The sequence below is a fragment of the Gymnoscopelus microlampas genome (assembly GCF_963454915.1).
Source record: "Gymnoscopelus microlampas genome assembly, chromosome: 3".
Taxonomy (NCBI): Eukaryota; Metazoa; Chordata; class Actinopteri; order Myctophiformes; family Myctophidae; genus Gymnoscopelus; species Gymnoscopelus microlampas.
The window spans coordinates 55,169,948-55,184,704 of record NC_139940.1 but is presented as its reverse complement, the minus strand read 5'-3'; the positions used below and the strand labels follow the sequence as shown (position 1 = coordinate 55,184,704).

Below are 14,757 nucleotides of genomic sequence, written 5' to 3'. Positions count from 1 at the left end.
TTTAAGTTTGAGGACCATTGAGCTGAGATGATTAAAACAACACAAGTCACACAACAGATCTGTTGTAAAAAATGTGAGTACTTTTTTCCCCCACCACAGAATAAAAGTAGGTCGAGTTTGACGCTTGGTAAAAAAAATGGCTGGGTTTCCGAGGCTAGACGCTTGGTGGCTAAACACTGTGGGCGGAGCCTGAGACTGAGACTAAACCAAGTGTTTTTTTCTTTTTTTTTTTGATGACCGTTTTCTTCTGTCGTGTTTATCTCGTGATCGTACTGTATCATGACTGTAACGTGATCTAAAAGCAGAAGCACATTGGATATTAAATAAACAAGAACCAGCTGCACCAGTCAGACAGTGGACGTCATGCCAGACGGCCTGGTAACAAACAGGTAGGAGTCACCACAACAAACTGAAGCAACTTTGTTGCAACTTTTAAGATCACTTTCATATTTTGTTCGGAAAGATCAGCGCTCCGATCGAGGCTTTTGGTGTGTTGCAGTAAAAACCCTTAGAGAAAACGTTTACAAACGGTTTTCAACACAGATCATACAGTTTTTTGTTCAGCTTGCGTGGTAAAGTCCATGTTGGAAGATGTGCGTCGGTCCCAAATAGTACATTAAAAGGGAAAACATGCATGGCACGTCTTTTCGACACGTCTTTCGAAGTGCATTGTGCACAGGCTACTGTAGCCCTCATACCATGACAGTCATGGACCCACTTGTTCCTGGTTTTCGATTTTCTTACATTTACAACTCACATGTACATAAACGTTCACATTTGAAATATGAAGTGCTGACCCCCGAGCCACGGATGTAACAAGTTGAGCCGGACCGCGATACGTACCCGTATCTCCCGTATTGTTCAATAAAAAGCTTTTTAATCCGATTGACGGCCATTTTCTATTTTTTATTTTATTTTTGTTGTAATGTATCAGAGTGCGATACACTTCCCAACCAGTAATGGCGCATTCTTGGAAGCATGGGAGAAAATACGGAGAAAATGTATTTAATATAGGAATTATAGGAATATAGGAATACACAGGTACTTAGACCTTTTGCGGCTCAACTTGTTACATCCGTGGCTCGGGGGTCAGCACTTTATATTTTAAATCTGAACGTTTATGAAGATGTAGCAGTTGTGAATGTAAAACAATAGAAAACCAGGAACAAGTTGTTCCATGACGCTTGTGACAGACGAGCGTCATGTGAACCATGGCTAAGGCAGCTACTTACTGCACACTCCACAAAAGAAGGCACTTTGACACACTAACCTAGTCAAGCCAGCAAGCTGCATCAGGGACTCCTAGTTTTGCGTTGATCTAGCCAATTGGCTCAAGACTGCCATAGAGTTCTTTTTGAGTCTCACATTTGCGACATCTGTGACAGTCTTGGTCACAATCCCCAAATAGTCATGGGAAATAGTCCTCTAAAGCCCAGTACTTCTCCAAACGTATACAAATGAAAAATATAAAGTGCTAACCCTGTAACCACGGATGTTGACTGGCCATTCGGAATGTGTAAAATTGTATTAGTCCGTGTTTTTCCAATAAAGCTGTGCTTTAATCCAGTCTGTGTCGGAAGTTCCCTGCATTCCTCAACGGGTGTAGTGCCGGGGCGCATCAGGTGAAGGCCGGTATTACACTTGATATAAACAGGGAACTACAACGGCGTTCAGATACAGACGGGATTTAAACACATTATTCATTATTTATTCAAATACGGACTAATACAGTGCACACATGTTCCGAGTGGCGAGTTAATATCCGTGGCTACCTGGTCAACACTTAATATACCTTAGAAAGGCTGAGAGTTTCACGATCAAAGTGGGTGAAAATGTTATCACAAGAAAGGAGGAAATTACCTACCTGGGTTCCATCTTGGAGGCAAACCTCTCAGGTGACAAAAACGCTGAAAAGACGATCAAAAAGGTCCACAAAATAACACGGAGGATGTGGAGGCTTGTTCGTAAAGTCAGTAAGAATACTCTGAAGATTCTTGTAGGGGCCCTCATACAAGGTCATTATGATTATGCATGCACCTCGTGGTATCACAACACCTCCAAGGCCCTAAAAACAAGGCTCCAAACATCCCAAAACAAACTTGTAAGGCTACTTCTTGGCCTCAATTACAAAGCCCATCTAACCCATGCCCATTTTGCTAGGCTTGGATGGCTTAGGGTTGAGGACAGAGTACAGCAACTTGCTATGGGCCTGGTCTTTAAGATACACCACAACATTGGGATCCCCCTGTATTTGTCAAAATACTTCCAAAATGTTAATCAAGTCCATGATCATAACACCAGAGGCAGCTCCACAAACCATGTTCAACCCAGATTTGGCACAACAAAGGGAATGAACTCTTTCTCATGCTATTCATCTAAAATGTGGAATGCCCTACCAAAAGGAGTAAAGGAGTGTAAAACCCTACTTACTTTCAAAAATGCCCTAAAGATACACCTTCAGGAGGCTGCAATTCAAAAATGGCCCCTGTCCAAGTCCTAACCTACCCCATGTCCTAACCTAACCTACCCCCCCCCCCCTCTCTTTCTTTTTTGTACATATTTTTCACCCTTCATACTTCATACCAGTAACCTGTAAACTGATTGTATGACATTCTGTATAGTAGTGTGTATATCTGTCTGTCTCTTATATGTCAACATGATTTGTGTGCATGGGGATCTCATCTTAAACAAGCTACGTGCTTAACTGAGCTATCCAGTTTAGTAGACCTTGTATTGCGAATTTGTACTTCCATGTACTGTTATGTACTGCCATGTACTGTTCTCATGTCTTACTAAATAAAGTACATCAATCAATCAATATATGCATTTGTACATGTTTGGAGAAGTACAGGCTTTACAGGCGGAATTTCAGTGACTATTTTGAGATTGTGACCACGTCTGTAGATATGTCATACTGGGATAGGATCTCTGTAGCTTCTGATCTATTGGGTTTGCCACTTAAAGACAGACACAACAGGCACTACTATATACTATATAGCCCTACTGGCTGATATTCCACCCATTGTATACATTCACTAGAATGGCTGATGTTCCATACATTGCAAAACACTAACATATAACTGACTTGATGCATTTTCGTAGAGGTATTCTTGGTGGCATTCAAATTTGTCCCCTTAGAGCTGTAAAAATCGGACCCTTCTTGGGTCCATTTGGTTCCATTTATACTCGGAGTTGCAGGTCACCTGTAATATAGGGGCCATTTGGAACCCCCTCAAGAAAAGAGGGAATGGTCACTTCAAATAATCTCTATCCTGACAGGACAGGAGTATCTCTTCTAGCCTGGCTCCAGACAAATCTGCCATTGCAAAAAAAATGCCCGTGGCAGATTAGGTCTTGCCCCTCTCAATAGAGATTGTATTTCTCTCCCTCCGAAGTTGTGAGGGACCAATCAGGGCCCAGTATGCAAATATAGGGCGAGTTTATCACCAGAGGCATTTTTGGAATTTGCCCCTCGGAAATGCAGGTTCCACACAGAGATTCCTGATATTAGTCTGGCCATGCCAGAAGGCTATATCTCTTCCAGGATGACAATGCTCCCATCCACAGGGCACGGGGGGTCACCGAATGGTTTGATGAAAATGATGTGTAAATAACAGATCTACAAGCTCAAGCTTGTAGTACCAAATCCTCTATTTACGGTGTGTTACATCGGTGTGCAACTAAATATAAAGCAGGTATAATAACTAACCCCAACCACTAAACCTAACCTCTAAATGTCTAATATTAACCCTAACCTGAATCCTTTCTTAATTGTAAACATATATATATATATATATATATATATATATATATATATATATATATATATATATATATATACACATACATACATACATATATATACACATACATACATATATATATACACATACATACATACATACATACATACCTTGTATTGTGAATGTGTACTTCCATGTACTGTTATGTACTGTCTTGTACTGTTCTCATGTCTTACTAAATAAAGTACATCAATCAACACGCACGCACGCACGCACGCACGCACGCACGCACGCACGCACGCACGCACGCACGCACGCACGCACGCACGCACGCACGCACGCACGCACACACACACACACACACACACACACACACACACACACACACACACACACACACACACACACACACACACACACACACACACACACACACACACACACACACACACTTCTCTTTTGAGAACCAGGAGATGTGTCCTCGCAATGTTTCTCAATTTACACTTCTTGAGGGGACATTTGGCCCTCACAAGCTTAGTGACCACTTTTTTACCCCCCAAAATAGTGAAAATAGTAGATCCAATATTTTGGTGGTAGTAAGTGATTAAATGCCCCGCAGGCCGCTGCAGAATGAGGCCACAGGCGTGGACCTGCAGGTGCCCCTCTACCAAGAGGTGCGAGGTGCCATGATGACGGGCCATGTGGAGTACCAGATCATCGTGGTGACCAGACTGGCAGCCTTCAAGTCCCCGAGACATAAACCAGGAGACACGGTGCAGCTGGTGGTAAAGGGAACCTCAAAACACGACGCCCAAGGACCCCTTAGCTCAATGGTTCTCAACCTTTTCAGGCCTGTGACCCCCCCCCCCCCCCCCCCACATTACATAAAATTGTGTTGCAGATTAAACTTTTTCGTATATTTCATAGATAGCTTCATAGATAGACTTGTTTGACAGCACTGTCATCAGTGATTGTTGGATTCATGTTATTGTGTATTTTCAGACATTTAAAACCATCAATACTTGGCAAACTTAGCCTTTCACTCTGTACTTTATCTGCTCTTTTTCCCCCCTACACCATAGCAAATAGCTGATCTACAAGCTTGGAGGCGTTGTGAGCTTGTAGATCTGCTATTTATGGCTGAAGTTCACCAATAGGGTGAACTAGGGTACTTGAACTAGGGTTCAAGTGCTTAATGTAAAAAATATCCTTTCAAACTAAGATTTGGCGGTCCCCTGCAGTAACTCTGAGGACCCCCTAGGGGTTCCGGACCGCCTGTTGAAGACCCCTGCTCTATACTTAGTAAAAATCACACCCTGTGTGAAGGTAGTGGCGCCTTTGATACATTTTGTCATCGAAATGTGTTTATAACGTGTCATGTGAAGCTTGACCAATCACTTTGTTGACGCACCTGACCAATCAGAACGTTGACGGACCTGACCAATCAGAACGTTGACGGACCTGACCAATCAGAACGTTGACGGACCTGACCAATCAGAACGTTGACGGACAAAGTCAGGTATAGAGCAGGATCCGCTCTATACTAGCGCCGCTAAAAACGGACCTGAGTTGTTCTGTACCTGGTCTATCCTTCTACACCAAATCTCGTCACCAGAAATAGACGATTTACAATCGTATAAGCCGGCTATTTCTGACGAATGTTCCCCAGAGAATACAATACAGGGTTAAATCGGCTAAATAATTTAAACCTGGCATCCCTATTCATGCCATGTCAATGTAGGCTAACATTTTCAAAGAAAAATATTACAAAGGTGGGGGGGTCAAAATGTTTCAAAAACATCAGCAGATCGGCCGTTTTTGATATTGTTGTGCGATACTGTTGTACGGCGATTCAGTGAACTATACAATATGGCTTACGTGTTTAATCTGCAGCTACCTATGTATTAGCTCGCGAATTGAGATTAATGCTTTTAAAGTGTAAATCACACCTTAATTCTAAAGGACAACGTTTAGAGTTTGAGGGCAAATTGATGAAATGTTGTGGTGCCTCGAATGTCAATGCTAATTATTGCCACTAATACTATATTGCCTTTTTTTTTTAAGGTTTCAAAGAGCTACAGTGAAATAGACGAGGTTCACTCCAGGCTGGTGGCCCAGTACCCCCACATCCCGATGCCAGCCATGCCACGCAAGGCTCTGTTTGTGGGCGAGTCGGACATCCGAGAGCGCCGAGCGTCCTTCGATGAGCTGCTCCGGTTCATCGCCAGCCACCCCACGCTCGCTGCTTGCTCAGTGGTCCTGGAGTTCTTAGGCAAGACATCACACCTCTCTGATATTGTATTGTCGTGCAGAAACCCTGTATGTCCATATTTCAACTTTCTTTTTATTACAAAATTGTTTTTTGTAAATCAATGCCTTACTTCGTCGTACAACGGTGTCACGCAAAAGTAGCAAAAAATAGTCTACAAGCTCACAAAGTGTCGCATCGAGACAAACGTTTTTTTGTGGTTGTATATTGGCTATGTTTTGCTACTTTTGGAATATTTTGAAAGTGTGTGTTTTTATAAATATTTAACCAATGAAAAGTATTATCAAGAGCTAAGAGCTGACTAAATAATGACTACATTGGATCCATTGGAACCCTTTTCCCTTTTCCGGAAAGTCTCGACAGCAAAGATATTTTCTTCTCGACAGCAAAGATAAACTCTATATTGAGTTATACGTTATGTGTTGTATAATAGGCTCTATGCACAGCAGCTATATTATCGCTTCCTTCACAGGTGTTACCAGTGATACTAATGTAGTAACATGTAATGTTAGTGTAGCACAGTAGTTCTCAGATTTTTGAATTTCAGATTCCCACGACCCCCATAACTCTGAGTGTACAAATAGAACCAAATGGACCCTTACAGGTCCATTTGGTTCCATTCCAAAATGACTGGCTTCACCGGGAATCATGCGCTTGTACTTTGCTTTGTGTCAGGATAATTTTTCCGCCATTTCGAATTTTCTTCAAAACACACTTTTACACTCTCAGAGTTACACACCCGTAAAGGGCCATTTGGGAGTGTTTCCAGTGAGCCAACATACACAATATCAGCACCCTGACCAGAATGGAACAGAGCCTTCATTAGTAACACCTGTGAATGTCTTACAATATGGCTGCTGTGCATATAGAGCCTATTAGGCATGGGGGCAATATGAAAAGATCGTGGCATGATTATCCAGGCCAAACTATTTGCAATTCACGATCCGATTCTGATTAATCATTGCGATAAAAGTTAAAATATTATACTATATTATCCTCCCATCCCTGACTGCAGGTGCTAAGTCCACTGAAGAAGACATCAGAAGCAGGAACGTCCTCCTGGGAGAGGAGCCAGAAGAAGAAGAAGAAGTCAACTTCTTCCAGGGCGATGCTGAGGCTGGCTCAAGGAAAGACGCGGCTCCCCAACCGAGGAGGGCGGTTTGTGAGACGGAACACAAGGAGGAAGATGATGAGGAGGAGGAGGACGATGATGACGACGAGGCCTATCTGGGACCGCTAGGAAACACCAAGAAAAAAAAGTGACAAAATCCCATTGATTTTAGCGCCATATATATATATATAAATAAAACATACATTTTTCAGAAAACTCGTAGGATTTAGGTTCTCAAAAATAGCAGATGTACAAGCTCACAGTGCATCACTTTGTGACCCACTGTGAGCTCTCAAACATTTTTATGTTAAAGGTAGGGTAAGTGATATTTTCTTGTAAAAATAAGTGTTAAATAACGCTGTATTCTGATAGTATTCATTGCTATAGAGTGTTTGTTCAGTGACTTACAGGAGTCTCCCCATCTCTCCAGCTTTTTGGAAAATAATAAATGCATGTTCAAGGCCAGGATACCAATTTGATCCAATCAGGAGAGAACTCACACAGGATAAAGGATAAGCAAGTTAAATTGGAACGAAATGAGCAGACACAATTGGAACTGGAACATTATATACCGTATTTGATGATACTTTCTCCTGATTGGCTGAAATTTGGCCACCTACCTGAAAATGTATTTTCTGTTAATTAAAGAGCTGGAGAGACAAGGAGACCCCTGTTACTGAACTAACACTCTATAGCAATGCTTACTATCAGAATATAGAGCTTTAACCTTTAAAAGATTTAAAACATTTTTTAACCACAAAATATCACTTACCCTACCTTTAAGGACCCCCATATTTGAGATGAAGAAACAGGTCGCACTACTCGTAGCCACGATGTGGCCCTAACGGGTCCATTTGGTTCCATTTGTACACTCTCAGAGTTACATTGACATAGATTTTACAATATAAATTGCGGTCCAAGTGATAGAAATGGTTGAGAATCAATCAATGGATAGAAAATGGTTGAGAATCACTGCTAGAGCCGTAAAAAATCTTCTCTTATGGGGGTCCCTGGCATATCTTTTGAAATGGGGGTCCGCGGGCTAATAAGTGTCAATTTGGGGGTCCTTGACATGAAAAAGTTTGAGAACCACTGCCCTAGGGGGTCCTCAGAGTTACTACAGGGGGTCCGCCAAATCTTTGTGTGATATTTTTTTTTACCTTAACCACTTGAGCCCTATAGCATCCCTTTTTCTGAGGAGAACTTTAGCCAAAAATAGCCGATCTACAAGCTTGTGAACTTGTAGATCGGCTATTTTCAGCAAAGAGGTATAGGTGTAGAGGGGAAAAAAGAGAAGACCAAGTAAACCAAAAAAAAAGTTTAATCTGAAACGCAATTTTATACAATATAGATGGGGTCCCTGCTTCATCTCTCTCTCTCAGCTAGGGGGTCCTTGGCCTGAAAAGGTTGAAGACCCGTGCCCTATGAGATAAGAGAAGATTGGTGCACATTTTCTTTCCAAATTATTCATTTTTTTCCCACAATATTTAAAGTTGTTTCCAAATGTTTCAGAAAATCGATTTGCTGGAAAAAAATCACACCCAGTGTGAAGAGAGTGGTGCCTTTGAATTAGTGTAACTGGTTGCATCCTTGTGTTGCAATCAGCTGCAGCTGTTGAGGCCGTGCTCAAACGGACGGACGGACACACACACGGTCAAGTGTAGGAGTGGCTAGCACCACTCACAAATGAGAAAGCAGTGGCTTAGTGGGTAGAGTGGCTCTGGTAATCAGAAGGTCACTGGTTCACCTCCCGGTCCTGGTCTATGTATATCAGAGTGTTCCTGAGAAAGACACTTAACCCCTACCAGCCCCTAACATACCGTTAATTGCCCAGCCCTAGCGAACATTTTCAACTTTTTAAAAAACGTTTCAGCTCTCAAGGGGGTCAAGGATACAAGCTCCTTGCGAGCTTGTAGATCTGCAATGTTTTGCCATTTTTGGGCGACACCATCGTCCGATGAACTATAATATAGGGCTTAAAGCTCTATTATGTTAAAAAATACATTTGTATTTTGTCCAATCTGTATGGTAGAGTATGTTAATATAATATAACTTATACAATTGGGGTGGTTGTGTTTGGTCTCCCTGCTCTGCTTTTGAGACATTTAGATCCTGTGTCTAGGTTGGACATGACCTTTGACACAATCCTGTTTCTGATTTGACACAAATATTTACTTAACGGTCAAAAAATCTATTTCTCCCCAGAGCAAGCAGGTAGGCTCTATTTGTTCAGTGGTAAAAAAAAAAAAAAGTTCAGCACTTACGCAGGAGACCCAGATTAAAATCCGGGGTAGAACAGGAAAGTTACATAGTGCAGCTTTGAGTGTGAAAAACTGTCTGTATATTGCTTACTTAAAGGGATATTTCACTTTCAAAAAAACTTTTGGTCATTTTATGGTCTACTCAGGCTTTAGTGAGCCCTCCAGACCGTTTTTAAGTTGCTTTATTCAGTATTTAGATATTTGATATTCATTTTACCAGCCACGCCCCCTTCCTATACAAACCCATTATAACTTAAAACTCAATTTTTAACCTGTTTAACCATCAAAAACACCCGTCCTTGGTTCTGGTGACTCACCCTGCCCTCCTAATGCGTGAGGGGGCCGTGTTTTTTTGATTACTTTTTTCATTTATTTTTAATATATTTTTTTGGAAAATGAAAAAATTAAATACAAAAAATATATATTAAAAATAAATGAAAAAAGTAATAAAAAAAACACGGCCCCCTCACGCATTAGGAGGGCAGGGTGAGTCACCAGAACCAAGGACGGGTGTTTTTGATGGTTAAACAGGTTAAAAATTGAGTTTTAAGTTATAATGGGTTTGTATAGGAAGGGGGCGTGGCTGGTAAAATGAATATCAAATATCTAAATACTGAATAAAGCAACTTAAAAACGGTCTGGAGGGCTCACTAAAGCCTGAGTAGACCATAAAATGACCAAAAGTTTTTTTTAAAGTGAAATATCCCTTTAAGTTAGTGCACTGCCTCATCATGGTGTGTCACTCTTCCAACCAGGAGCAAGAAGCCTGTTCAGAAGCCTCCTGTTCAGCCCAAACCTAAACCTCAACCTGCAAAGAAAGTGTCGCTGTTCACTGACGATGACACAGCAGATACAGACTTATTTACATTTACAACCAAGGACGGTGAGTGAAACATTGACCCCCCCACACACACACACGTTTGTTTTACTATACTTGGGAGGACATCTACATTTTAGGACAGCATTGAAAATAGCTGGAAAATGTACAAGCTCACAGCGTGTTGCGCTGCGACACATTGTGAGCTTGTAGATCGGCTCTTTTTTAGTGTGACATCGCCGCACAACTAAGTATACACAAGGGAAAACTCTTAACCCTAACACCTATAACTAACCTCTAAATGACTAAATGATTAAATTAAAGTTGCAATCCATAACTCTTTTTAATTAATGAAACTATTATTATTATTATTATTATTATTATTATTATTATTATAATCTTCATGGTAAAGCATGTTAGTACAATTATGTATTTGGTCTAGCTGCTCTATTGAGACATTGAGATCCTGTGGTCAGGTAGGACACCTACTGGTTAAGAGGAGTTACTGCATGAAACTCGAACAGAAACAACTTGCCTTTGCTTGGTGCGTTTTCTCCCTTAAGTTCAACAGTAACAAAGAAAATGTTTTACGGATAAATCTTTTTGCCATTTTTACATTATTATTATGTATTAGTTACAGTGATAGAGAGACAGGAAACAAGGAGAGAGAGCTGGGGAAGGACTGCAGCAAAGAGCCCAGAACTCTGGCCTGAGCTTAATAGTATTCAAAAGTACAAATTACAATGTACATTTTCTTTTTAAGATCAATGCATTGATTGCTGTGTTGAAATGTGGGGATTTTGCAAAAAAAAATCCAGACATGTTTTTAAAAAATGATAATCGTTAAAATAGCAGATCTACAAGCTCACAACGCATCGCATTGTGACACGTTGTGAGATTAGCTACTTAATGAAATGCCTAAATAGGGACGCCGGGTTGAAAGTGGTTTTCATGGTGTACGTACGGCAGGATGAGATTTACCCACAACACATTATGTCAGCACATCATTTTAGGTTCTTTTGAGCTAAACACTGTCTTTGAACAGGTGATGTGAAGCTGTTTGAGGACCCAGATCTTGGTGGGACAGTGAACCTGGGAGACTCCTCCTTGCTGCTGCCGACAGCGTACGAGAAGCCTGGGATGTCCGCTAGCTCGGGACTGGACGACGACACGGACGAACTCTTCAGGTAGAGTCGGTTCAACTTTGAGTACAGGATTAAAGCAAAATAAGATCTCACGACTGAAAAATGTTGTTAGGCCAAGTCCTAAAAATCTGAAACGGTGTGAAAAGAGCCCCCCCCCCCCCCCCCCACACACACTAGCACTGTGTTTATGTAGAATAGGCTCTATGCACAGCAGCCATATTATCCCTTCCTTCTCAGGTGTTACCAATGATACTAATGAAGGCTCTGTTCCATTTAGTCTAGCACAGTGGTTTCCACGACCCCCATAACTCAGTGTACAAATGGAACCAATTGGTTTGGTTCCATTTGTACACTCTCAGAGTTACACACCTGTAAGGGGCCATTTGGAAGCCCATGACCCCAACTGTAGACACACTGGTGTAGCAGAGTGTTTCCAGTGAGCCAACATGCACAATATCAGCACCCTGACTCTGTTCGACCAGAATGGAACAGAGACTTCATTAGTATCATTGGTAACACCTGTGAATGTCTTCATAATATGGCTGCTGTGAATAGAGCCTATTACGGTGTTTTGGTAACCATACAGCCAACCAGTTGAATAAATTGCAGATTGACGCTCCTAACCTTTTGCTTTGTGAAATATCTGGGATCATTAGGATTTTGTGGAAGATTGAGACTGCTAGTCTGACCACTTCAAATACTTACAATAACGAATAACCGACCAAGTCCAAATGAATTAATAACATGATGAAATCATGAGTTACATGATGATATCATGAGTTAACAATGTAATTAAGAAACATTGTGTTAAACACATCTGCAACGTGTTTGTGAGCTTGTAGATCGGATATTAAGTGATTGAGAAAATGCAGGGTTAATTCAATTACTGCAGGACTGACTACAGTTTGCAGTCAATCCTGAAATACACATATGACAACCAGAACAAACTAATCAAAATGGCGTTTGTTTCCCATTATACCTTTTTTGTAGGGTTGAGGACGACTTTGCCAAGCTCCTTCAGTTGACCAAACGGCCGAAGGACAAGCCTGCCCTCCCCCCTAAACCGGCACAGAAAAAAGCCTCCTCTGCAGCCCCTGTGGGGAAGCCAGCGGTAGCGGTGGACCAGCTGAAGGACCAGATGGACATCTTCAAGTACATCGAACAAAACCAACCGGCTGCTGATGATGACGACGATCTGTTCTAAGTCCCTGTGGTACAGGCTCTATGCACAGCAGCCATATTATCACTTCCTTCACAGGTGTTACCAAAGATACTAATTAATGAAGCCTCTGTTCCATTTAGTCTAGCACAGTGGTTTCCACGACCCCCATAACTCTGAGTGTACAAATGGAACCAAATGGACCCTTACGGGTCCATTTGGTTCCATTTGTACACTCTCAGAGTTACACACCTGTAAGGGGGCCATTTGGAAGCCTGTGAGGGTCCCTGGACCCCAACTGTAGACCCACTGGTGTAACAGAGTGTTTCCAGTGAGCCAACATGCGCAATATCAGCACCCTGACTCTGTTTGACCAGAATGGAACAGAGCCTTCATTAGTATCATTGGTAACACCTGTGAATGTCTTCATAATATGGCTGCTGTGAATAGAGCCTATGACCCATTAACCCAGTGGTTCTCAACCTTTTTCAGGCAGCGACCCCCCCAAAATAATAATATTTGATCTGGAGACCCCCCACCCTGATAAGCACTTTGAATTGTAGGCATTTAGTTTGACACAATACATATTGTGAAAATAGCCGATCTATAAGCTCACAACGCAGGCGTTGTGAGCGTATAGATCTGCTATTTTCAAAATGTTTGCCTCCTTATATTAGTTGACAATTTGGCCGATGTTTGACCAGTTTTTATAGTCGTTTGTTGATTACTTTTGATGCAGTAATGGTCTTTTTTTGTAGGTATTAAAAAGATCTTAAAAGTCCCGACCCACAGGTTGAGAACCACTGCGTTAACCCATTAGGACCGGGAAAGCCTATTGTTGTTATAGCTTTATAAAACCGGTAAAGCTTCTGTGTCCTTTTTTATGTTGCTATGCATATAGAGCAATGGGAATTATTTAAAGTATTACTATTAGAAGTTTTTCTGAAAACTTAGGTCAGGATTTAGACAGCGTTTTTAAAATCGGCCTCAGGTCTAAATGGGCTAAGACCTGAGGCCGATTATACAAATGCCTTCTAAATCAAGTAGTTCTCACATGTTAGAAAGTTTTTTTTTTAAATGTTCAAAACTAGCAGATGTACAAACTCGCAGCACTTGCACGAAGTGACGTGCTGTGAGCTTCTGCTATTTTTGAATAGGCAAAAACCTAACATGACAGACGCTTTCCTGGTTTTAATGGGTTAAACGATGATCACGCTATGAATGCCGTGATGTTAACTTACCTAGATCAGTCGTTCCCAACCGTTTCTGGATCAGGGCACACTTGAAAATCTTTAAAGTGTTGGCGGCCCACGTGGGCCTCATGCATTTTCAGAGCATGTTTACTTTAATGGTCAATCAATCGATTGCGTTCCGGCTTGGATCAGTGGAACTAACACAGTATATAGAGAAATGTATACCACAACTTTTTTACATATTTTGTTTCTATATTGTTATATTATCAATAGAATACAATCTTAGTGTTTTGCTAAACATTTGTGGCCCACTTCCTCCGGGCCCACCACAGGTTGAGAGAATCACTATCTTAGATTGAGTATTGGTCATCTGCGAGAGGACTGGTGCATTGTGGTTGTTTGAGTCCCATGAAGAATATTTGTATCGTTTACAATGAGCACTTTAGTTGATCAATTCTCTTTAGCAATGCCACAAACATACACACTTTAGATTATTGAAGAGACTAAAAAAAACTAATTGCATTCAAGGATCACTACAGATGTGAAAATCAGTGTTATCTTTTACTGTCTTATCTGACGTTGATTATGAATTAAGTCACATTTTATTGTTGGCGCATTTCTTGATGAAAAATAAATAAATGTATTAAACAATTAAATTATTGTTTATTTATTGTTTAAATTAAATCTTACCAGAAAACCTAATGGCCAATTCATGAAAGCCACAGAACATATATTTATTTATTTGATGGCCTTCCTGCCCTGGCATTTGGCCATTGTGCCCTCATAGTGGGGCATATTAAGTCAATATTCCATCAGAATCTTTCACTTGGTGATACAAGCACCAAAATTGGCACAAATGATGTCCAATCTAAGAAAAGTACGAGATCCAGCTGACAATCCAAGATGGCCGCCAGTTTTCAAGATGGCCGCCTCATCAAATGCAAAATAAATGTTTTTTGAAGTAAAACTTGAATGAACACAAATGTATTAATGATCCAAACATCAAAATGAATGTATTCTGACTGGAAGAACTCAATAGTGTCAATTGAATTCCAATAT

The 14,757-nt window shown here is 41.0% G+C and overlaps 1 protein-coding gene across 1 annotated transcript; it reads left to right on the top strand.

The window, feature by feature from the left end:
- Positions 1–253: 253 nt before the first annotated feature.
- On the top strand, positions 254–14,339 carry hs1bp3 (HCLS1 binding protein 3). The gene is made up of 8 exons (XM_084048062.1): positions 254–389; positions 4,363–4,528; positions 5,808–6,015; positions 7,028–7,271; positions 10,140–10,267; positions 11,247–11,388; positions 12,337–12,556; positions 12,956–14,339. Exons 1-7 carry the CDS (start codon positions 364–366, stop codon positions 12,548–12,550), a joined length of 1,128 nt encoding a protein of 375 aa, XP_083904188.1. The 5' UTR covers positions 254–363; the 3' UTR covers positions 12,551–12,556; positions 12,956–14,339.
- The last annotated feature ends 418 nt before the right edge of the window (positions 14,340–14,757 follow it).